General features: G+C 50.2%; 1 protein-coding gene across 1 annotated transcript in view; it reads left to right on the top strand.

The window, feature by feature from the left end:
• Positions 1 to 16,325, top strand: part of RGS10 (regulator of G protein signaling 10) — a 36,337-nt gene extending 20,012 nt beyond the window's left edge. The window contains exons 4-5 of the mRNA XM_029201224.1: positions 2,089 to 2,232; positions 15,975 to 16,325. Of these exons, the coding sequence (XP_029057057.1) occupies positions 2,089 to 2,232; positions 15,975 to 16,121 (291 nt within the window). The 3' untranslated portion in view covers positions 16,122 to 16,325. The remainder of the gene's footprint in view (positions 1 to 2,088; positions 2,233 to 15,974) is intronic.
• The last annotated feature ends 9,435 nt before the right edge of the window (positions 16,326 to 25,760 follow it).

Below are 25,760 nucleotides of genomic sequence, written 5' to 3'. Positions count from 1 at the left end.
TGTGTGTGTGTGTGTGTGTGTGTGTGTGTGTGTGTGTGTGTGTGTGTGTGTGTTCAGGGGGGAGGGAAGAAGGAGGGGAGGCCTAAAGTGATTTCTCCTTCCAGGGCCTCACGTGGAGTTTGCTAATCTGACTGGCTGAAAGTCTACTTTCATGAAGTATTGTTAAAACAGGAAGTGGTTTTCCAAAAACGTTCCTTCCTGACAGATGGGGGTGGTGGGAGGGAAGCTCATGGCTTCCTGGAGGGAGTGGGTCTTCAAGAGGTGGGTGGCCCCAAAGTACTGCCCCATCTGGTCTCCAGGCCTGTCCCCTGGAGTAGCCATGTTAAGGCCCCGACCTGGACGGTCTTCCTGCACGTCTTGTCAAGGCTTTCTTTCTGGGGGGATGGTAGGTGGTAAGGCCTCCATCTCGTGGGGTCGTTTGTCACCTAGTCCCGGTACCTAAAGAAGTTAAAGGACCGCTTTTTGCCTTCTTTCAAGCACCTGCTATTGAAGCCTTCTGGTGGTTTCCACGAGGCCAAAGGGTTTCAGAGCCTGGGGCTTCCTAAGCCAAGCTCTGCAGCATGTGTGAGGCCCCAAGTGGGCTCTCTGGAGAGAATGGCAGTTTCTAGGCAGACCCCGAAAAGCCTCCTTGCATGCCCCTGCAAATCATAGCTCCGTGGCTCCATGTCAGAGGCATATGTTGTCTGGCTTCCTCTGTAGGGTGAGCTAATACTGAGGCTCTAATGTTTGGAGAAAAGCCCCATATTTGCCACCTGTGAGGTGCGAGCACAGGAAGTCAGAGAACATAGAATCCTCAGGGGACGCCCTGCAGGACCCCAGCACAGAGGCCTGCTGTGTTTAAGAGCACCCGCCGTGAGGGCATTCCTGTACCAGCCACTGCTGGGTTTTGGTGCAACCTAAGTGCAGATGCGCACGCCTTTTCGAACTCCACTGACAAGCCCTCCCAGGGCAGTGCTTCCGTAGGGTTGATGCCTTCCGGCCCGATGGCACTTGGGCAGGCAGCAAGTGTTCTCTCTCTTGCTAATTCTCACACCTCCTTCCCTGAAAACAACCCCCAGCCCTGGAAGGCTGACTGTCCATCGCCTGCTGGGAGGATAATATGTTGCGCAGGCGTGGAACTGAGGAGAAATGCCAGGCTTTGGAGTCAGATGGTCCCATGTCTCCCTGTAGGCTCCCTGGATAAGCCACGTCACTTCTCCTGCCTCTGTGTCCTCATCAGGGATGTGGCACTAACAGGAAAAGTGGCACTTCATGGGCGCCCAAGGGATTAAGGAAATGGGACCATAGTTGTAAAACACCTAACGTGTCTGGCACATAGTAGGGGCTTGATCACTGGTTGGGATATGTGTTCATGGTTTAACTTGATGTTTTTGTATTGTGGTAAGATAGACACGACATACATCTTACCACGCTGACCATGTTTTAGGGCTCTCATGTTTACCATTTTAAAGTGTACAGTTCAGTGGCATTATATACACTCACAGTGTTATACATCTATCACCACTATCCAGTTCCAGAGCTTTTTCATCACCCCAAACAGAGACCCCTTACCCATTAAGCAGCCACTCCCCGTTTCCCCCTCCCCCAGCCGACCACTCATGTCTCTGTCTCTGTGGAGTTGCCTCTTCTGAATATTTCACAGAAATAGAATCATGTAACGTGTGGCCTTTCGTGTGTGGCTTCCTTCACTGAGCGTAATGCTTTCGGGGTTCACCCGTGTTGTAGAATGTGTCAGTGCTTTATTCCTTTCTTCTGCTGAATAATGTTCCCATGAGGCCTTGATTTGGAGCAGTCACGGGATGGCTGTGGATGCTACCGAATATCCCTCACTCTGGGCTGGGATTCTTTCCGACATCATTTCGGAATGGATAGTGGTTTTGAGACGGGAGGTGTGGCCTACAGATGCATGGAAGGGGAGGGGAAGGGGCCAGGCTGACCGTGAGCCCCCCGCCCCCCGACCTCCCATCCAGCTCAGCTCTGGAGCCACAGCCAGATCCCCCAGGGCTCTTACAGCAGCGATCCTTCTGGGCTCAGGCCGGGAAGGGCTGTGCTCGCCGATAACAGACAGGCTCTCCGTGTCTCCCCCAGATGCAGGAAAAGGCGAAGGAGATCTACATGACCTTTCTGTCCAGCAAGGCCTCTTCACAAGTCAACGTTGAGGGCCAGTCCCGGCTCAATGAGACGATACTGGAGGAACCGCACCCACTGATGTTCCAGAAGCTCCAGGACCAGGTAACCTGACTTCCCTACATGCACCTTGATTGGAAAACTGGCATATTTTTCCCAGCCTGGAAGAATTCAGTTAAAACCAAATGTTCGACACCCTAGAAGCCGTCGCACCTGACCGTGCAGGCTGCGGCATGTGAAGGGGCCGTGGTTGGTGAAAGAGCAGGCTGGCCTGCCAGGCCCAGGATTTGACCCATTGGAGCCGCCCTCAGGCCTCGTTCCTCCTGGTCTACACGTAGTTTGACCGAACAGGGTTATCTGTCTTCTCAACCAGATGAGAAGGGAGGCTGGAGCTATTTGAGGAACCCACACTGAGGAAGCAACGAGTGGTAACCGCTGAAGGTAGGAGCAGCCAGAAAAATCTAGAAAAGCAAAAGCACGTGGACTCGGAGTGGCGGGGAACCTGGGGCTTTTGTGCAAACATCGCCTCCTACTTCAGTTGGCCCCATAGTCCTCTTTGCCAACGTAGTCCACTTAAAGCAGGAAAAGTTAGGTTTAAAAAAATGGACCTAGGGCTTCCCTGGTGGTGCGGTGGTTGAGGGTCCGCCTGCCGATGCAGGGGACGCGGGTTCGTGCCCCGGTCCGGGAAGATCCCACATGCCGCAGAGCGGCTGGGCCTGTGAGCCATGGCCGCTGAGCCTGCGCGTCCGGAGCCTGTGCTCCGCCACGGGAGAGGCCACAACAGTGAGAGGCCCGCGTACTGCAAAAAAAAAAAAATGGACCTAGAAGGGGTAAACTTTAGTGTTCTGGCAAATTTTCGTATGAGGAATGCCAGCAGTAAAATAGGCAAGAGGGGTGAAGTTGCATTGCAGAGATTTTTTTAGGCATGAATTTGCAGACGTGACTATTCATAGCATGCTCTGTTCTTATGAAACGTTGTATGCACACATGTGGACCATGGAACACTGACAGATTTCAAACTTCTGCTGGCCCTGTTCTTATTGGGGAAGCAAAGGCCTTACTTGGCACACAAGTGGAGACCAGCTCTTAGCTTAATTCAGCATTCCTCCAACATGAGCAAGCCTAGAGCCATCTGTTGTTAAAACAGAAGCTGGGCCCCACCCCCAGAGTTAACCAGTGGACTTGATGGTTCCCAAGTGGCTTGAGACTTTGCCGTCCTAACAAGTCCCCAGGTGATGCTCATGCTGCAGGTCCTGGGACTACACTTTGAAAACCACTGGCCCACGGCAACAGTTGGCATTTTTTTGACCACCTGGAGTATGCACAGAGCCCGGAGCCATGTCCCAGCATGCAGAAGGCCTCATTTGCTCAGCATCAGATAGAAAACAAATAGGTAGAAAATACAAATATTAGCTTGAGAAGGTTTTCCAGTTGGTACAGTGGCAAGTGCAAATTCCACATGAATTCTAAGTCAAATTTGAGTGTTGAAGGGACTCCAGTTAGCATGGGAGACTTGCTGAGGGCTTCCTGGAGGTAGTGATGTTGAGCCAATGGGAGGGATGCCATGGACATAGATTTGTGGAGGGAAAGGGATGCATGGTTAAAGGCAGTTCTTGTGTCTGTAGCCACACGGGGGTATCTGCCCCACCTGGACCTCAGAATCTTTTACAAACTTCCTAGGGTACTCTGAAATGCAGCCAGGACTGAGAACCTGCACTGAAGCCCCTGTGTTCTAGGTATTCTCAATAAGAACAATATCTACCCTTCAGGGGTGCCCTTCTGTGCCCCCTTGGCATATATTATCTCATTTACTCTCCAGTGAGTAGTAGTATTCCCATTTTGATGATGAGAAAAGCAAGGTTCCAGGAGACTAAGTGGTTTGTTAGCACAAAGTCCCATAGGTACAGGGCGTGCTGGAGGCCGATGCGCCTGCCTTCAAAGACTGTACTCCACACACGCTCACAGCCTGTGCAGCTGTCCCGCCCTCGTGGGCGGCCCCTCATGGCTCCTCAAAGCCGCACGAGACCGGTTGGAGCAGAGGGATTGCCACGCGAATACAGTCCTTTTCTGGGATCGCAGAAGGCAAGGTAGCCGCAAGGAATGAGGTGGGCTGCTGTCTCTCCACGCGGTGGGACAGCTCTCCTGTCCCACCAGCTCTCCTTGTGTTAGGCCTGCGACACATCTCAGAATGGAGCTAGGCCTCTGTGACCAGGGCACCCCCGTTGGATTCAGACTGTGGGAGGTTTAGCTGGTGCAGAAAGGAGGAAATACAAGGGACCAAGGACAATTTTTTTAAGTGACAAAATATTTTAAAAATAACTTTTATTAAGAAAAACTTTTATTGACCTAACTAGAAAAATCATATATGCTCAACAAAAGAAACTTGGGAAACCAAAATATAAAGATAAAAACAATTCATAATTTTATGCGTGGAGATAGCATTTAATGTCTAGACTTTCCATCATTTTTTTTCTATAAATATGAATGTGCACACACATCTAACAAATGTGGCACAATGCAGTTCAAACTACTTACTGCAAAGAAAATACTTTATACCCTGTTGTTAAAAGTCATTTATTTGAGGGGAAGACAGAGGTACTAACTGTCTTCCTCGGGCATAATTGGGTGGAGAGAAGGTATTTGGAATCTGAGCTGAGTCCACAGTGAGTCCCTGCGAAGGCCTCTGTGTTCTCTTTCACTTCAGAAACCTCTGCCTCTTGGGGCCCTTGCTGGCAACTGTCAAAATGTATGCTCAGCAGAGTCTATGGGTCTCTGCTCCCCAAAGGCCCTCACAAGAGCCCTGCTTTCCTAAGTGAAGGAGAGTGAAGCTGAGGGGAGCATGTTTAGAACCACAAGATTTCACGTAACTTAAAAGCCTCCTCAGTGGCTTTGGCTTCGTTGAGCACCGCTTGGCTTTTTCACCGAGCTGTCTGAGCTGGCTGTTTTCAGCACTGGCTCACCAGGAAAACTCCAGGGGCCTCAGCCCCTTCCCACGGCAGGCAGTGCCCCGAGCCCTGGAGGCTGCTGAGAGGGCAGCGTGGACTTTGGGGCACAGCTGGAGCCTAGAAGGATGGGAAGATCTTCCCTGAGCATCAGATGAGATGACCTGACATCCACGAATCTCATCTAAAGGAGAGCTTCTCAGGTCTTCATTCAGGTCCTGTTGATTCTTGGTTTACACACAGTTCTAACAGGTTCTGGTTTTTCAGTTCACAGCCCATTTGAAGTGCTGGTAGAGGCTGTGGAGTGAGGGGCAGCAAGAAGTGATGGCTGACAACCAGGGAGGAAGCAGAAAAATGATACTAAACACAAAACCACAGCACAGTGATTGGGAACCACTGAGCGTGGGGGATCTCACAGCCCCACACACCGCACTGGGGGCCTCCCTGTGCTACAGGATGGTGATGCAGTTAGTGATCCTAATGACCCCAGATTATAAAGCAAAACTTAAATTGTGGTCAGCGTGTTCACTGAAGAATGTGTTAGGTGTTTTAATAAGAATTTCATCATAGGGCTTCCCTGGTGGCGCAGTAGTTGAGAGTCCGCCTGCCGATGCAGGGGTCACGGGTTCGTGCCCCGGTCCGGGAAGATCCCACATGCCGCGGAGCGGCTGGGCCCGTGAGCCATGGCCGCTGAGCCTGCGCATCTGGAGGCTGTGCTCCGCAATAGGAGAGGCCACAACAGTGAGAGGCCCGCGTACCGCAAAAAAAAAAAAAAAAGAATTTCATCATAAACGATATCTTTTTAAAAAAATTATTCATTTGTTTGTTTGTTTATTTATTTATTTGGCTGCGCCGGGCCTTAGTTGAAGCACGTGGCATCTGCATTGCAGCGTGCGGGATCTTTAATTGCGGCCTGAGGGATCTAGTTCCCTGACCAGGGATTGAACCCTGGCCCCGTGCATTGGGAGTGTGGAGTCTTAAAGCTGGACCACCAGGGAAGTCCCCATAAATTATATCTTAAGAGAAGTTGGCGGGCTTAAAACTTTGTTACCTGGAAAATTCATAATTAGAGAGACTGTTCTTTGATTTAATCCCGCTCTGCCAACGTGGCCCAGTTGTGTGCCCGGCATGTGAGGTAAAGCCAGGAGAGGTGAGGGTAGTACTGGGGGCATCTCCCTGGAGCTTTAGCCTACAGTCAAAGGCTGCTGTTGGACAATTTTAAGTTGTGGGAAGCAGGAAGGCGGAGGTGATCTTACAAAGAGCTGTTTTCTTCAATGGATTGCACTTCACTGCAGTGGCTTTTTAATCTTAAAAACTCCCCTGGGAGGTCTAGTTCAGTTCTGGTTGGTTTGCTGGTGTGTGAACTTGTTTTTTCTTTCATTCCTTTATGCTATAAATATTGATGCAGGGCCTCCTATGTACCAGGGACTGTGCTAGGAACTGTGTGTGCAGTGAGGAAATCAGCACCTGTCCACCCAAGAGGACAGACTAAATGCTAAGAAGGAGATAAAACAGATGACGGGTTAAGAGTGACTGAGAGGGGCCTATTTTGGGTCTAGTGGTCAGGGAGGACTCCTTGAAGAGATGCCTGAGATCTGAGTGGCAAGGGGGAGCTGCGTGAGAAGACTTGGGGGCAGGACCTTCCAGGGAGAGCCAATGGCAGTTGCAAAGGCCCTGGGGCAGGAATCCACTGGGTGTGTGCCTGCAGTGGAGTGAGCGAGGGAGATGAAGAAGCTAAGCTGGAAGGGACTGGCCGGGGTTAGGCCCTGAGGCCATGGCAACCAGTTTAATTTCAACAGTGACTATTTATAGAATGTGCCGGCTGGGCTCATAAGGTTTGGTTCTCTTGAAAGCCGGGCACCTTGGCTCTGATCCCCAGCTCCGGCTGTGCCCGTCCCTCCTCAGCCAGTCAGGAGAATGCAGATGACTCGGTGCAGATCCATCTCTGTTCTAGAAACTCAGCTGCGAACCCGCAGTCTCCTGACCATGGCTCATTGTTTGTACCCTGATGACCTAACCCCCTACCCCCTCCCTTACTCCTCCCTGCCCATCACTTCCTGGACGCTGAGCTCGGATTTACTGTCATTGTCACTGCATGTTAAGTAAGGCTGGAGGGGGAAGTGGGAGCTCATGTTCCAAGACTGCCTCCATCTGACCCCAGGTGGGTCCTGTTTCCTGGTGTGGCTTCTGTGGCCTCATCGGTAACGTGGGGCTTTCGGCAAACACGGCTACCTCTCCAAGCAGCAAAGCAGTCCACAAGCCTTCAACGCCCCATTTTATTAATTAATTAATTAATTAATTTATTTATTTTTGGCTGCGTTGGGTCTTCATTGCTGTGCACAGGCTTTCTCTAGTTGCGGTGAGCGGGGGCTACTCTTCGTTGTGGTACGTGGGCTTCTCATTGCGGTGGCTTCTCTTGTTGGGGAGCGTGGGCTTCGGTAGTTGTGGCTCGCAGGCTGTAAAGCGCAGGCTCAGTAGTTGTGGCGCACGCGCTTAGTTGCTTCACGGCATGTTGGATCTTCCTGGAGCAGGGCTCGAACCCATGTCCCCTGCACTGGCAGGCGGACTCTTAACCACTGCACCACCAGGGAAGTCCCAATGCCCCATTTTAAAAAATTGCTCCCTGGCCACAACCTTGTTTCCGTAGAGCCGACTTTTCTTTGACTTTAGAATTTAGCAGCTTTGAAACTTTGGCTAAGATGCCATCCCTCCCTGAGCCTCAGTTTCCTCATTTGTGAAATGCAGGTTATGATAAGGCAGTTGTGAGGATGAAATGCACTCATGTCTGTGAAACACTGACTTGGTGCAGCACCTGGCGTGCAGCCAGCCCTCCACAGGTGTTAACTGTGCATGTCCTTTAAATTGTCTTAATGCAGTAGTTCTTAACTGTCGTGGGACATGGGGCAATGTCTGCAGACATTCTCGGTTGTCATGATCGGAGTGGGGGGGGGCTTCTGGCACCTAATGGGCAGAGGCCAGGTTGCTGTCAAAACACCCTGCAATGCACAGGACAGCCCTGAGCCCCCCTCACCGCCCCACGACCCCCTACACACACACGTGTCTGGTCCAAAATGTCAGTGGTGCCCAGGTGGAGAAACCCTGGCTTAACGTAACTTTCAGAAATGTAGCAGAATCCACGTGCCTTACCCTCGCTAGGTCCCCACCTTTCAGTTTTCTACACTTCAGTGAATTCTGGGGCAACATTAAGGCGGAACCTCTTCACAGTTTACACTGTGCTTTTGTGTGTGCATCTTATCTGACTATCAAGTAGGCTTGGGGAAGGTGGAACCTGGCACCTCACTTTACGAGAGAAACTTCCCTTGAGGGGAAGGTGACCTGACTGGCCTGAGGTCCCAGAGCTGGAAGAGGGGAAACGGGGCATGAACCCGGCGCTTCTGGTTCAGCCAGACTCCTCCTGCCACACTGAGGCCCATGGTCCACGGGAAGCAGTTGTGTTTGTTCTTACTGTTCTCCTTCCGGTCTGTGCCGGCATCTTCCTTTCCTGGGCGCTGGTGCAGCGGCATGGTCTTTGGCGATTAAAGACCAGCCAACACTCTTACCTTCTTCTCCTTTCCCACCTTCGCCTCCCTTGCTCAGTTGTGCTCTCCTGTACCTCCAGCCCTGGCTGATTCTAGAATATTCCCATCAGTCACTAAGGCGCTGAGAGTCACCCACGACGTGAAGGGATCAAATTAGTCACAGCAGCCTAACATGTACAAGAAATGCCAGTGCCGGTCTGTTCTGGCCCTGTCAGCTTGGTGGCCTGGACACATGTGTCCTGCTCAGCTACGTGGCTAGAACTCCAGGGAGGAAGGCCAACACAGCCAGCACTAACCACGAGCACATCCTGTTACTGCCTTGCCCAGGATTCTGGACAAGTTAATTTTTAAAATTATTTTTAATTGTTAAATTACTATATGCATTGTTAAGATGAAGAGAAGAAAATTCACATAATCCAAGAGGAGATGAAAAGCTAAAATCCCCCAGTTCCTGCCTCTTCCCTCTCACTTTCCGCCTTATGTTGTGTAGCCTTCCAGACCCTCCCCCGAATGTTTGAAAACGGAACACTTTGAAATCTGCTCAGTGACTTGAGGTTGTGCCATATGAAAGATTTAAAAGAGAATTCTGCTCCTGCAAGTTTCTGGGTGCCAATTTACACAACTTTCTTGCTCTGAAGCCTCTGGTTTGAATTCCACAGTGTAGAATGATGGGTTCCCTGGAATAGCAAGGAGATTGGAGAAGAGGGAAGGGTCAAGGTCATTGCTCTCTCGGACCATGAAAGAGAAGCCTGCAGGTTTGAGTGGGGCAGGGGGGCTCATTCTTCTTCCATAAATCTTAGGGACCCCAGTGCCTACACTTACTGCAGATTTTGCGTGTTGCCAGGATGCCCTCACCCAGGCTTCGGGGTTGGTGCTAAGTCTGGTCTGGGGAGGGCAGAGTGGAGGTGGTTTTCTCCACTGAAAAGGAAGTCCTCAACCTCTGATGTTTAAAAAAATATCAAAAGACTTCAGTGAGATGTCAGCACTCCCAGCCACATCCTTGACAGCGAAAGGAACCATGCACCAGGCCCCTTTTTAGCAGTGTCGTTTCTTTGAATTTCCCCAGAACCCAAGAAATGAGAAGTGCTTCCTTTGTAGACCTCAGTAAGAAGGGTTGGGCCAGCTGGTGAGGACCCAGGGGTTGGGGGGGAGGGGCTGCCACGCCTACCAGGGTCGTCTAGGAGTCCACTCCCTCTCCTAGCCCCTCGCTTGTCCAAGTCTGCCTGTGGTGGGAACTGGAGCTGGACTTACTGGGCACCTCAGTCTTGGTGCCAGCTGCCTTTTGCTCTCAACGGTCAAGCCCAGTCCAGAGAATGACATGTTCCAACGGGCAAAGCCAGAAATAGCAGTTTGTGGGTTTTCATTCAAGTGGAAGGAGCATTGGATCCTGGCGTTTGCCATGGCCCTATGGCTTCTGAGGGTGGGGAGGGAAGGACAGCATTTGAAATACTTTGAGTTTTTGGGGTTTTTTTTGCAATTTTAAAATGGAGTTTAGGGGAAGAAGAGGGGGTAGGGGACGGGTGCCAGAGAGCATTGAACTTTCTCCCTGACGGCCAAAGGCGAAAATAAAACGCCTTCACCCCACGTCGAAAGCATGTCATTTCAGCTTTGGATTTGAGTATTAAGGACTCCAGGAACAAGTGGACAAATCACCCCCCTCCACCCCCTGACAGTGAGACAGCACCAAACCCATGGGTGTGCGAGCAGATTGCTCGCCGGGCAGGGGTCTCTGTCTCTGTCCGTGTTCGGCCTCTTTCTGGATTTCTGCTCTCACCCTGGCACGGCGTCCACCTCGGTGGGGGGCCTGTCCAGGAAGCAGCACTGTCCAGGCGACAGAACCTTCTGTGTGGCCTTCCCTGGTGCTTTGGGACAAGGGCTGGCCTGAGCTTTATCTTCTTACTTGCTCTCTGCCAGCTGCCCTCAGGCCTTCTCCCCCATCCCCCCATCCCCAGAGCGGGAGGTGATCTTCCATCAGGGGTGGGGACGTCCCCATCTGTGCCTGGCCCCAGCAGCCTCTGCGGCGTCCCGCTGATCCTTGCCTGAGGGCTGGAGGTGGAGGCTGGTTTTCTTCACACTTTGTGTCTGTCCATGTGGTGTGAAAGCATGTCTGAGGTCTAGGTGTGCAGTTGCATTCTAGAACTGCAATTCATGGACAGTTATGTGTTCTTTCAGTCCTTCTCATGTAAAAACTAAACCAGGTTCTTGAAGCAAATATGAAATCCCATTAATAAAATTTTCTGTTGCAGTAAAGGATTCATGTTTTTTCCTCCTGGTGTCCAGTTGAAATAACATGGTGGAGGGCTTTGAAGAGGAGGTAGGATGCGTGTTTAGTTTAGGTCTTTAATGGTCTTGTCCCCTAAGACGGGTTAAAAGATTTATTAGGCTTGAAATGCACTTGAGACAGGGATGAAACCTTCACGGAGGGGCCCTCAAGGCTGATTAAGCTTCTCATTGTCTATATGGATGAACATGCGTCTGTGAGGGAGTCCTTTTCTGGAGCAGCAGACCCGGAAGAGTCTCAAATTGAAGCACCACGTGGATATTTTCCTTTGCAGAAAGGGGAATGCTAATGGGTCGCAAGGTCTGGGATCTGGGGAAGGCGGGGCGTCTTGTATAACAACTTTGAGTGGGGAGACCTCCTGGCAGGAAGACCCCCTTCTCTGTTTTCACTTCGAGTCCCACCGCCAGCAGCCTGAGGGTTGGCTCCCAAGGTCAGGACATTAAGCAATTTACAGTCCTGGCGTCCAGCCCCCAGATGTGGGGCTGCTGAAACCTGAAACCTGCTGGGCCACAGCTGTGATGGCCAAAAAAAAGGTAGGGAATGCAACTTAGCTGCCAACAAGTTTTCTGCTCCGCAGGCTGCCTGTCTCCCCGAAGGGGTGTTGGTCAAGGGGTGTTGGTCAGCGGCCTGCAGGCCCGGCCCCTGCCCACCTGGGTCTCCACCTTCTTCTTTCGCTTCCCTGCAGACAACTAGAGGCGCATGGTCAGGGGATGATCACAGCCCAGCCCCGGTGACGCCAGTCCTCCCTATCAGAGAGTCCTGGTTCTGTGGAACCTTCTGGAACCCCTAGGGCCATCTCATTTTCTGTGCACAAGCAGGAGTGAGGTGAAATCAATAATTTGACTGTGTTCATTTCCAAGGGCTGTCGTAATAGATTATTGTAAACTGAGTGGCTTAAAACAACAGACATTTTTTTCTCTCACAGCTCAGGAGGCCAGAAGCCTGAAACTGAGGTGTCGGCAGGGCTTCTAAAGGCTGGAGGGAAGACTCTTTCCTGGCCTCTTCCAGCAGCTCTTCCAGCTGCTGGTGGCCGCTGGCAGCCCTTGGTGTTCCTTGGCTTGTGGCTGCATCACTCCAACTCCAATCTCTGCCTCTGCCTTCACGTGGCCTTCCTCTCTCTGTGTGTGTCTCTCTGTGTGTTCTCTCCTTTTCTCATGACAACACTCCTTGGATTTAGGCCCACCCTAAGTCCAGGATGATGTCATCTTGAGATCCTCGACTACCCCTATTCCCAAATAAAGTCACATTCTGAAGTTCCAGGTGGACCTAAACTTTGGGGGGCACACCATTCAACCTACTATACTGACCTTTGGGGATGTTTATTTCCCACTTATACACACAAGCACTCGTTAAAGAACGTATTTGGGATCATTGTTTTTAGTTTACGTGCATTTTAAAAATTCTGTGTTCAGTCACTTAACACTCACGTACGTTTTTCCATGTTAAACTCCTATGCAATCTTCATTTTTAATGACTGCCTCTTGCTCTGCCACATGAGTGGCAGGATAGCCTGGAGGTTAGGAGTGTGGGCTCGAGAGCCGGACGGCCAGAGTTTGCATCCTGCATCCTTTTTGCACCCTCTTTTACTCACTGTTATGGGCTGAATTGTGTCTCCCTCAAATTCATATGTCAGACTCTTAAGCCCCAGTACCTCAGAATGTGACTGTGTTGGGAGATGGGGGTCTTTAAAGAGGTGACTCACGTTAAATGAGGTCCTTGGGGTGGGCCCTACTCCAGCCTGACCAGTGTCTTTATAAGGAGTGGAGATTAGGACATAGACACACACACAGCAGAGACCAGATGACCCTGGGGAAGATGGCCACCTACAAGCCAGGAGAAACCAACGCTGCCGTCACCTTGATCTTGGACTTCCAGCCTCCAGGACTCTGACGAAAGTAATTTTTGATTTTCAAGCCACCCAGTCCTTAGTACTTGTCATGGCAGCTGAGCTGACAACATACCAGCCACTGGGGCAAAACACCAAATCTCCAAGTCCTCCGTCCTTCCCCTGTGTGATTGGGGTCCTCGGGTTCAGTGAGGATTAGAGAGGATGCTCCATGCATTGCCTGGCGTGTGGTTTGAAGGTGCTCTTAGTGGGGCTGGTACCACCCTGAATTGTTTTGCCAACCCTCTGTCATTGCTCGGTGGGTGGAGTCTGTTCATTCACTGGGTGAATGTTTGTTGGACCTCTGTCATGGCTATTTGCCCCATGATAAAGAAGGCTGTGGTCAGCAGCTGGGTAGCTGGTGTTTGGCCACTTTCTTTCTTTTCTTTTCTTTTTTTTTTAAATTTATCAATCACTTTGTTTTTTAAACTTTTATTTATTTTTATTTTATTTTTGGCTGTGTTGGGTCTTCTTTGCAGCGTGGGCTTTCTCTAGTTGTGGCGATCAGGGGCTACTCTTTGTTGCGGTGCATGGGCTTCTCATTGCGGTGGTTTCTCTTGTTGCGGAGCACGGGCTCTAGGCGCGTGGGCTTCAGTCGTTGTGGCACGCGGTCTCAGTAGTTGTGGCTCGCAGGCTCAGTAGTTGTGGCGCACGGGCTTAGTTGCTCCGCGGCATGTGGGATCTTCCCAGACCAGGGCTCGAACCCGTGTCCCTTGCATTGGCAGGCAGATTCTTAACCACTGCGCCACCAGGGAAGTCCTGGCCACTTTCTTGAAAGAGATTTTTAGGACATTCTCTATCCTCTAAGCCATCTTCACTGAGCACCAACCACTAGGAGCCCTGGGATGGGAGCTGCCTATTGCCATGAGCTCCTAGGCCAGTGCCCAGGAGACCCTTTGCTGGTGGCAGTGGAGACTCCGTGCAGAGATACCAGGCAGCTCACAGCCCCAGAAAATGAGACTCTTGGAATCAGCATCCCTTTTCTTCTTCGAATCTGTCCCAGTCTGATGGCTTCAGCTGCCACCCCCTGACTCGGCAGCACCAGGAGCTGCACCTGGAAGCAGGTGAGGGCTCGTGGAGAGGGCAGCCCCAGCCTGAAGGCCTTCACGGGCATCTCACACCCGCCCACGGCAGGGAGCAACCCGTCTGCTCTTGTTAAATAGCTCGCAGCCCCCTCCCCTCACGCTTGCTGATGCCAGGAGTGCCAAAGGGGCAGCCGAGCCTGTGGTGTCCTGGCATCTCCTGGAGGCCGAGTGAGTCCTGCAGCCGCTCGGCTGAAGCCACCTCCCCTTCTCCCTCCCCCACTGCCTCCGGCCTGGCCCAGGTGCCTCCAGCCCCAGCCTTTTTGCTTCTCTTCTTTGAAGAGCCACAGCAGGCAAACAGGATGTTCCACTCCCACACGTGGAGACTCAGACGAGACACTTGGGTCGAACCGCATCCTGCTGGCAGAGCTGGGTCCCATCCGCTGTGGACCTGGTCGGGATGGGGTGCGGGGCTGGGGACCAGGAGGGGCACTCGCGAAGCTGGTTTCATTAGTCACTTTTCGAGCGTCGTTCCAAACTGTGAACTTGGTGGGCATCGGTGGGCATCTCAAAGTTCCCTTTCGGGGCTCTTGTGCCAGGAAGGGCCGAATAATGCAGGTGGTGAGGGATGGCAACACCTGCATGAAATGATAATGGCATTCCTCATCCCCTGTCTCACCCCTGGCTATGATTCTAGTATTTTCTGGGAGGTGTTTTTTTTTTTTAATGAATAATTTCTCCAAACCGTAGCAAATCAGTCTAGGATTACAAGATGGCTACAAAATAGATGGCTGCCATGGAGAGGCACAAGGTGGGAGCTTACAGAGGCGTGGTCTTTCTGAGCAGTGAGATAAGACTGGAAGGACACCCAGGGAAGGGCAGGCAGTAGCTGAAGAGTTTAAAGAAAACCCAAACTCTGCTGAAAGCAAAATGATTTAAGCGGTTCTCCCATGGTTGAAGCCGTCTTGGGAAAATGAAGGTGTCAAGGCTGAGGTCCAGTTTTGCCAGCCCCCAGGTAGATGTTCTGAGTCCCTGGACACCATCAGACGTTTCATTTACAAAGTAGTTTGTGTGCCTGTTGAGAGAGGACAGATTGAAAAGACGTTTTACCACCCACTTGATAACCCTGCCTGGCAGTGAGCAGCATTCTAGACACCCCTGGAACTTTCCACTTGTTGAGCCCATTGGTGGTGCAATAAGTGAAGGCACCAGGGTGCGCAGGGCGGATTTTCGGTCTGCAGAATGCCCTGAAAGTTCGGTTGAAAGGTCTGAGAGAGATGGAGGGAGATTTCTCAAAAGAGACTGTATCCCTCGACCACCAGAAAGCGCTTCCCTTTTGCTTCTCCTCTTCCCACCCCTTTGCAGGGCAAGGGAGGAGGGTGGTGGCAAAGGATGGGGTGGGAGGAGAGGGGATGCTGGGAAGAGAGGGGGCAGCTCTCTGAGGACTTGGGGTGAGGCAGGCGGCAGCCCTCTAATCTGTCAGGGTTTCTCCCCTTGCACCTGATGAGCATGTACCTTGGAATGATTTCTCTCCCAGAGATGCACTCCTGAAACTGTGTGAGTAAGCAGGTGTTTGCATTCCGCAGCTGACCGCTATTTTCTTTAATTAAGGCCTGTTCCCGAAGCCTCTGCTCGCCAGGACTACGGTGACTTTCACTTCCCTGACCTGCATTGAATAAGCCCCATTTTGTTTCTGGGCATAATGATAGGTTTGTTTGAGATCTTGGATGCCAGACTTCCGGGGGTCTTAACAATATTGACATCGTCTGATATGACAGTGACAGTGGCCTAGTACACTGTCGTCTCTACAGAAATGGTTTCTCTTCTGCTATCTCAAGTTCCTGGAGCAATACATCCCTGTATTATCTACCCAAATAAAGTGGAAAATCTTAAAGGACCTCTTGATACAAAGGTATAAATCAGTGCTGTGCGAACCTATACTTCCGTGGAAGATATAGATAGGTTTGTTTCGTGTGACTCTCTAAGCTCTTATATTCCATTGAGATAATTTCATAATGACCCCAAACATCCAGGAAATCCAGCTTGTCTAGCACACGACTTACTTAACTTTCTTTGTGTGTTTGGCGTGTATTTCCCTCAGCACATGACAGGTATTTAATAAATATTTGATTGGACGATTAGCCTCACCCTTCAGATTTTTTTTCCTTTTCCCCTTAGATCTTCAACCTTATGAAGTATGACAGCTACAGCCGCTTCTTAAAGTCTGACTTGTTCTTAAAACACAAGCGAACTGAGGAAGAGGACGAAGATCCACCCGATGCCCAGACTGCAGCTAAAAGAGCTTCGAGAATTTATAATACATGAGCCCTCAAGACACTGGCAGGACTGGCAGCTTTCGGAAGCGAAGGAACTCACTCTCAGGACCGTGCAGGGTTTATAACCTCTTTGTTTTCTGCAAGGACTGAAATGTGCAAAACGCTTCCATGGAATATGTGTATTTTATTACCTGCTTGACCAGTAAGTTTTGCATGATGGCTAATCTTACATAAAAAGACAAATAGCTTTGAAGTTTTAGTTCTCACACACACCCAAATGGGGGATAGTCCTTAAAACACTGGACAGTTTGAGTATTTCACAGCTTGATTAAGCGTCATGTGAGGCCACCAGCTGAACGTACAGCCACCTCTTACCTCTAAAGTCTTTGCCCTGCCTCTGTGGGTGGGTCACATGTGTCCACAGATTCACTTGGTGAACCAGCTCAAGAATGAATTGATCTGACAAGCTCAGGTCACTGGGGTTTTGTCTGTCAGGTGCCTCTTGGGTTAAATACTTCTAGAGAGTAAGTTCAGTGCTGGGAAAAGAAAATTCATCACAGCCTCTAAAGATCTGGGGAGCTGCATGTGGGTATCGTCAGAGGGCTCTTATTTCTTGCGCGTGGGTTTGTTCTGGTTTTGCCCATAATCCGTGACATTACATGCAACAAAGATAAATAGTTCATTTTGACAGAAACAAGATCTCAACCAGGAAGAAGGACAAATGGGAGACTGTTCGGGGTCCCCATGGTGATGCAAGGTGGTACTGAATGGGATGGTGGCGCCGGCCCGTGCTGATGATGGAGCTGGGGGGATGTTCCCTTCTCTTGCAGCCCTTTTGGTGAAACCCTTTCTTCTTGATGCCTACCCCTTGCTAGACTTAACTCTGGGCTTGAGACTTCAACCAGAGGAAGGAAATGCTGTCTTTGGGAGCCTCCTCTTGGGTGAAGAGGCTGTGAGTGAAGTCCTGCTGGGCCCAGGCACCCCCAGCAGAGCCCAAGGTCAGGCACAGTTCCCTTCTGCTCATTGTTCCTGCCGTCTGCTGCTGCCAGACCTTCTCCAGCATGTTTGCCAAACCTTAAGCTCCTGTTTGTACAAACAAAGCAACCAGACTCTTCCTTGAGAGCCTTCCAAGTCAGACGTTCCCATTTGCAAAATTCCCTGCATGAGCATGACTGTATGATTCATCAATCAAACCGGGACACTTGAGAGAGAAGGGGCGTGAGCTTAATCATTACACTGGGATAATAGGCACCAGCTGGTTCTGTTCCCGGTGAAACCAGTTTGCATAGTCACCCTACTGACCACCCTCTCCTAGGGCGACCACTTGGGCAGTTCCCCGGACTCTCCTTGTCCATTCACTGTGTTCGAATGCCCCCTGTCCTTCCACCTCGGACCTGGGGAAGGGATGGTCTTAGGAAGCCATTCACTGCTGCCAACCAAACCACCCAACTGAGCATTCATCAGAAACAGCAAATGCTTGATCCCCCGACAGGGGGTTTTCTGCCTCCCCCAGGTCGTCCCCGACATGCCTTCCCTCTGCCTGGGATGAGACAGTAATGGTGAGGATGACACCCAAGGGCCCTGTCACCTGGGAAATTCAGTCCGTCTTCAAGCAGAGCAGACTGATGCACTTGAAAGAGGAAGGCATAAAAACAACCTGGGTTCTCTAGCTCAACTTGCAGTTCACTAGCCAGAAAAGTGCAGGGATGCAGACCCACACCCCCACTGCACTGTCGCAGATGCAGGATAATTTCAAGGTGCCAGGGAACTGAGCGAGCTGCTTGGTGCTCTCTTTTGAGAGCCTGTGCTGGGCGGGTCCCAGAGACTGCAGGTGGGCTGGGAACCCTCTTTCTGGCTTTTACCCTTTTACCCCTGGGTTCAGAGGCCCTTTGAGGTGGTGAGCGCTTCATAAGCACATAAAGGTAACAGCCAGAGTTAGCTGGGAGACTGTCTGCCAGAAGAAAGCCCCTGGCTTAGGAGCTGCCTGAAAAGCTGAATGCGGGTGGGAGGGTGAACTGCCTATGTTCAGCCACGGCTTACTTCTCACAGCACTTCCCCCAGCTTGCTCTGGCCGGGCTGCCTGCATCCCTGCCAATCGCGGAACTGAGGCAGGTACAGAATTCAGCTTCCTAAAGCCATTGCAGAAGTGAGACAGAAGTGTAGGGAATCTGTGTAACCAGACCCATGCTTCTACCCAGCTTTTCACTTTCACCCTATGTCTGTCCATCCGTCCATTTATTGATTAATATTTAAATTGTGTCTGCAATGTGCTAGGGATTGTGTTAGGTGCCAAGGTTCAATGGGGGGAGTATAGCAGCCATGACGATTCATGCTCCAGTTCACAGGTGTTCTAAAATGTAGGTTTTATTATTATTCAGGTGTGGTGAGCCCAGCAGATCAGGAGACGACTATCATTGAAAGGATAGTTTCTAAGAGAAAGGAGCAGGTCACACCGTGCAGGGCCACGTGGGGAATCACCAGGGTCGGTCAGAAGGTGGAGAGAGTGAGGGAAACGTAGGCAAAAGCCTTTATTGTGGTTTCCTTGGAAAAGGCAGGGCAAAGGGTAGGTTTGGCTAGTTTGTATCATTTCCGTGGGCTCTGGGGCTTAGGGACTGTCCCTAACTGGTACCTGGGCCTGAGTCATTAGGGCAGGTGGCCCAGAGTGTGAGAGCCCCATAAAGAAGGGACCTGGGGATGTGAGCTCTGTATCTGTCAGTTGTTTTCTGTCTCTAAGAATCAGCTAGCACTGGGAGGGGCAGTCCCTCCAGTGCCAGCCAGGACCCAGAGGTCAAAGCATCAGAGTAAAACACACTTATGACAACAGTCTGCAGGGTCTCAGAATCTCAACCCCCAGGCCATAGATGTTGTGTTTGATGGGGCATGTGTCTGAAAGCTTTCAGTGCAATTGCCTTGGGCAGAGCGCACATGTAATCTCCAGTTGGCTACAGGCCCCATCATTCCCTATTGCCTTCTAACAGGCCATTCACATTTTACATTTTCTGCTGGCTCTACAGTTTGTGCCCTGATCTCCATCTCCTGTATGCAGAGAGCACGGCCTTGGTGACATTTTCCTCTGTGACTTTTCAGTCATTAATGATACCTCCAGATCCACTCTGCTGACCCGCCCAGCTTTCTCAGAGTCAGTTGCGGTTCACACTCCTGCACCATTTGCCTTGTCAATCACAGAACTCCCCTCCAAGGCAGGGCAGGGGTCACCTCACACTTGAAGAACACCTTTCCAAAGGCTTCTTTCCCATTGCTTCATAAACAAAACCTTAAAAAGTGGGAGAACATCTATTTCTCCCATTTTAGAGATGGGAAAACCAAAACAAAGGACATGACTCACACGTGCTTGTGAGTGGTGGAGTCTGAGGCTGGAACCAAACCTTCCATCTCCCGACCCCAGCTCCCTTTTTGGTTCATCCTCTGACTGGACAGGGCCCCAGGGAGGCCCAGCGCTGAGGTGAATACTGGCATTTTGGTAAAGATGCTCCTTTACTCATACAACAGATGCTTAATGAGCACCTACTACATCCCAGGCCACATACTAGCTATAGGAATGTAGAGGAATTAAAGAGTGAAGCATGGAGAATTCCCTGGCAGTCCCGTGGCTAGGACTCCGCACTTCCACTGTAGCGGGCATGGGTTCGATCCCTGTTCAGGGAACTAAGATCCCACAGGCTGTGACGTGCAGCCATAAAATAGACAAAAGTCATACTATGCACAGTTCAAAAAAAAAAGAATGGAGCATCAACCCTGCCAGCAGCTGGTCGGGAGATGAGATGGGGTTTTTATCCAAAAACTCCTCTGTAAGAAAGAAAGTGACCAGCCCCTGGGAGAGAGACTGAGGGGACAGGACTGGCTGGTTGTGTTCATCTCTTAAGTTTACATGCTCAGTTGTTTTTTCTTTTCCCTAAATGTCAGGGGGTTAATCAAGCTTCATGTTGACACTGGCGGTGAAGTGATTTCATTTGAAAAACATGAGAATAAGTACTCTCTGTTCTTATGGGGATGAGCTTTTTAAATTCCAGTCTCAGGTTAACTCCAGAGAATGAAGAATTAGTTAACTACATTTCCCATTACGATTTTGCTAATATGTCCTTTCTTGTGTTAGAGTCGGGAGCTGATGAATTGGTACCCAACTCCCAGGTCCCCGCTCTGAATTTGTGAGCACACTGTTTATACGCTTGGCAAATGCTAGGCAAGCGCAGTCATGACTCGCATTCTGTCATTATTTACTTTCATTTTGGCCGCGGATGTTCTAGAACTTACATTTATTTAAGTGCTAAATGGTCTTGTTGTACCATTAGCTTCCAGGGTTTTAAAACTGTGTTTCTTCTCATACACTGCAGTGAGCACTGTGAAAGGGCTGACGCCTGGGCAGGGAAGGGAGAAACCTCACACACAGATGGGGGCAGGGGTAGAATCTCTTGTCGAAATTGTCCCCAAATGGTTCTCCTTGGATTCCCACAGGCACTGCAAACTTTGCAAGTCCAAAGTTGCTGAAGCAGAAACCGGGGGGGTTCCTCCTTGGGGCCTCTGAGTCAGGGTCTTGCAGGGTACACTGGCTGGGTGCTTGCACGGGCATTCACAGTGTTGCATCCACCTGGAGAAAGGGGGGACCTTTTACTAACTCCCAGAAAGCCACTGGGTCGAGAGACCTGGAAGTGGCCTGAGGGTCTCCCCTTTCCTGACTTCTAGTCTGATCCATCAGCAAGTCCTCTAAATTCTGCTCCAAAATCTATCTTGAATGCATCCATCCTTCCCACCTCCACAGCCCTGGGCCCTGACCAATCTGCCTCTCTCGTGTCTTGCCCGATGGAGCCTCCGCACAGGTCAGTCCTCACTGCACACTCCCTCCCCATCTTCATCCAGCATACACCTTTTGAAAGCAAAACCCTGACCAGGTTGCTCACCTGGATAAGCCCTTTCTGGGCCTTTCTTTGTGCTCAGAATGAAAGCTCAGATCATGACCATGGCCTCAGGACTGCAAAGCCAGGAGAGCTGAGCCCCGCCCCAGCTCACCTTCTGTCCCTCTACAGCTCATTTCAGATGTGAGCAGGGCACGGACGCTGCTTCCTGCAGCCTCTGCACAGGCTGCCTCCTCCTGACCTCGGCTCCTTGGCTCTCAGGCCAAATGTCTCCTGGGAGAGGTCTTTCCCGAAGACCCCACTAAGCATCCCCCTGCCCGCTTCCCAGCGCCTTCAGAGCCCTGGCACATGGCTATTTCTCTGTTACCAGCTTATGACCTCTCTCCCCAAGGACAGGGACGGGATGTGTTTCACTGAGTTCCCAGAGGTGAGTCTACTGCCTGGCCCCGAGCAGCCACATGGTAGGCCCTCCATAAATGTTCCTTGAGTGAGCAAAGGAATGTCAAGTGGGTCAGGATCTCAAATTTTGGTTGGTCTCATTCACAGCCTGGCACTCCAGTGTTGCCCTTTGGTAATGGTCAACCCTTGTGATTGCAGAATTAGGAGGCCCACCACTTCCTGAGCACCTCCCATGTGCCAGGCATTGTGCAAGGCGCACTGCAGATGGTGTCAAACTTGGGCAGTGGGTGTGGCCTCCACTATATCAAAGGGGGCTGACCTTTGGAGGCATTGAACCTGCACCGGGTCACCATGGCTCATGGTTGGTGCTGCCAGGATCGGAACCCAGGTCTTTTAGACCCCTCCACACACCCCCTCCCAGCCCACCATCTTTCTCTATACCAGGCTGGGCCAGATTTCAGCTCAGACAAATCTTTGGCCATTCCAGCTAAAAAATGGGACTCTCCTTCTGCTCTCTCAGGGACAAGGCCACCACCCAGCTGGTCTTGACCCATCCTTCTTTTTCCCTCGCAGGATATGCAGAGAGTACTTTGCCCCAGCAAGGGAGGTAGAGTCAAATGCTCCTTTAAAAAGTCTGGTTTGGTAGACTAGAAAAAAACCCAGTTTTTTTCCCCAGTTAGTAATATATCATGACCATCTTTCCATGCCAGTAAACATAATTATACACCATCCAAAAAAAAAAAAAGTCCAGTTTCAAGATTATCTAGGGAAGATAAATGTTTCCCTTGTGCTAATTCCAGCACAGTTTATATGCTATTTTGCAACGTGGGCAAACTGTTTCCTTCTTATTTAAGCATTTAAACTCTGTTTTTTAAACTGTTATGGCATACAGATCGCCTAAGAGTAACAGATGTCTGCTTGATGGAGATGTTCCCAGGAAAAGAATTTGCTGCTTCTTGGTCTCCAGAGGAAGGATGCCTTTGCAAGTATGTGGCTTTTGGTCCACATGTCCCCTCTCTTACCCTCGTAAGATGAATGGGGAAGAAATATAGTGCCACTGGCTGCCTTGTAAATATCTGTATTTACAGATCCTGGCGATTACAGAGGTGAGACCCTGGTCTCCCAGGAGGGCTGTCCCTTTCCCTCTTGGAGGCAGTATTTCTCTGAATTTTCTTGGGTGGTTAAGGTCATGGCCCATCTGGAGACATGAAAATGTGGGTCCACTTCTACTAAATTTTCAGCTTTCCCCAGAATCTTAGCAGTGGAAGAATCTCTCTCAATTATTTTTATTATTATTATTACTTTTTTACTATTGACTAGCATGAGAATTTTGATTAAGATCATGTCATGGAGTTTGACTGCCTAAATTCTAACCCAGCTCCAACGTTTATTAGCTGTGTGCTCTTGGGCAAGTCACATATCTTTCCAAGCATAAATCTCCTCACCTGTTAGATGGGGATAACATTGACTCAATGAGATTTAATGAGATAATACATATAATGTACATAGCACAGTTCTTGGCCCATAGGGGGGTCAATAAATATTAATGATCCAGAGTCATGTAGTCTGTTCAAGGTCACAAAGGAAAGATGTAGCAGATTCCTAGTCTGGGCTAATTCCTGAGTCCTTGGCTGGGGCTCTTCCTCTATGTCATTTGAGTGAACATAGGAAGAGCCCCAGGGCCAGGGAGCTGGATCTGAATACTGCTCAAATGATTGATGTAGAAAGTGAGTGGGTCTCAGAGCAGGAGAGGGTCAGCACCAGAGGACATGGAGGGCAGCTGGTGGGGGGGGGGGGGGGGGGGACCAGGAGGGGCCTGGGATTGGGTATCAAGGCCGGGAGGGGGCTCCGTTGCCAACCTGGAGCCAGGTTCCTAGTTCAGCCAAGTGGCCAAGTTAAAGGGCAGGAAGTCTGAGAGAGGGTCTCTGACAGAAGCGGTTGGCTTCTGACCAGGGAAAAGCGGTGAAAACGGAGTTGGTGGTCTCTTCTGGAGCCCCTCTGTGTCTGAAGGAAAGGGAAGGGAATCCAGTAGATGTCCTCTGGGGAGCTGCTCGTATCCTGGGCGACTTTCCCTCGGCCTGCGAGAATGATGGTTTCCCCGGGGAGAAGCTGCCCTCGTGCTTTCCAGGATGTCCCCGACCCTGCTTCTGCGAGAGGAGGGAACCCGGCACAGGGACAGCTTTCCTGACGTTCGCGGCTCGGGCTCACGGGGGAGCTGCTGAGCCATGGAGAGAGGGCGCAGCTGGGCTCTCTGCGGGGAGGGGACGGCAGCGGGGGAGGACCCTACCAGGCCCTGGGCACCACACCCACCCCCGGGGAGGGGTCCCCACCCCCCCAGAGGCGCCCTGCGGTGCCCCCTCCCCAGGTCCACTTGTAAAAGGGTCTTTGTGCTAATCACCTTTCGAGAGCCCGGGTCTGGGGATGGGGCAGCCCTGGAACTGCCAGGTCCATGCCCGCTGACCAGGGCCACCGCCCTGGCTTCTAGGTGTGAGTGGCAGGAAGGTGGGCGCTCTTCCTAGCCGCCACGGTCCCACAGCTGTTTAGGGAGGAGGATGAGGCACTTCCTGCATTTACACTGAGGTTTTCTTTTGCCTCTTTCCCCCGGCCTCGCTCCCCCCAGCCCCCCACCTTGGCCTCTGCTGGCCCCAAAGACCCAGACAGGCCATCAGGAGAGGACTGTTTTGTTCATTTCATTCATTTCTAAAGTCACTGTTAATTTTCTTTTAAGCACTTGGAAACAATGTTTTGATGTGAGTTTATTAAAGAACTGCAGGACTTTGTACAGTAAACTGCCTGGTACAAAAGCTGCATTAACAAAGAGATCAAGAAATGACTCGCTTTGTGCACAGAGGCTTAAAGGTTTAAAATTGTTGATATATTAAATTTCTCTCTTTCTAATCGGTGGATTTTAAAAGTATATCTCCAAACCCTCATCTTTTATCTCTGGTGTTTGTTCTGAAATGTGGTTATTTCTGAAGCCTCCAAGATAAGAGGTTAAAATTTCACTCTTTCCTCCCCAGCTCTCTGGGCTGCATTATTATTTTATGGGTAAGGGGATGGCTTTTTTTTAAAATTGAGGAATAATTAATGTTCAGTAAATATACAAATCTCGAGTGGGCAGCTCAGTGACTGTCCACATTTGTTTACACACATGGAATCACTACCAGGTCCAGCTACAGAACAATGCCAGCATCTGGGGGACAGCTTTTAAGGGGCATCTTCTCAAGAAGCTGTGCTTTTTCATCCTACCTTCTGTATTTCCTGTCTCGGTTCTCACGGATGGAGATCTCGGTACCCTGTCCCCAACTACTTGTCCAGCTGTGTGGAGTGAGAATAAAGTGGCCCCTCCTTCATGCACAGAACTCTTTGAGACTTTCCTCTGATTTTTTTCATTAAGAAAATTAGTTACTTTGCAAAATAGTTACTAGCCAAGGTGCCATTCTGCCTTTGTACAATTTTGTGGCAAAGTTGGGAGGGATTTCAGTGGATTCGTCCATATCTTTACATCCCTGCTTCTTCAGTGCTGACCAGTTGCATTGCTCAGTTTACCACTAACTTGTTACTTTATGAAAACTACTTATAGGGCTTCCCTGGTGGCGCAGTGGTTTAGAATCCACCTGCCAATGCAGGGGACATGGGTTTGAGCCCTGATCTGGGAAGATCCCACATGCTGTGGAGCAACTAAGCCATCTGTATGCCATGGCTGCTGAGCCTGTGCTCTAGAGCCCGTGAGCCACAACTACTGAGCCCACGAGCCACAACTACTGAAGCCCGCGTGCCTAGAGCCCGTGCTCCACAACAAGAGAGGCCACCGCAATGAGAAACCCGTGCGCCGCAACGAAGAGTAGCCCCTGCTCACCACAACTAGAGAAAGCCCGCGCACAGCAATGAAGACCCAACGCAGCCAAAAATAAATAAATAAATAAATAAACAAAAACAAAAAAGCTGCTTATAGGAAGAGTTTCAAGACATTCAGAAAAGTAAAAATACGATTACAATAAAACCATTGTCTATATTTAATCATTGTTAATAATTACCACTAATTATTATTAATAATTATTAGCCATGTTTCCTCTATATGTTCATATTTTTTTGCCAAACTATTTTAAAGAAAATTAGATGTAATGGTTCACCTAAAGTAATAACATTTATTACACTTAGTAAACTGAACAATTATTCTCAATATCATCTAATAACAACTCCGTATTAAAACTTCTCAAATGACAGGACATTTTGAAGTGTCCTTTTTTCAAACCAGGATCCAATCAAGGAGCTAGCATTGTAATGTCTCTTTGTAATTTAGACCAGTCTCCCAATCTTTTTTATTTTTTGTTTAATGGCGTTGCCTTTTTCGAAGAAACCAGGCTAAGTATAGTATAAAATGCTCCATATTCCTGACTTGTTTTATTGTTTCTTCA

The sequence above is a fragment of the Monodon monoceros genome, unplaced genomic scaffold (genome assembly GCF_005190385.1).
Source record: "Monodon monoceros isolate NGI ecotype Baffin Bay Population unplaced genomic scaffold, NGI_Narwhal_1 Super_Scaffold_4, whole genome shotgun sequence".
Classification (NCBI taxonomy): Eukaryota; Metazoa; Chordata; class Mammalia; order Artiodactyla; family Monodontidae; genus Monodon; species Monodon monoceros.
This window is presented reverse-complemented; position numbering and strand designations above follow the sequence as displayed.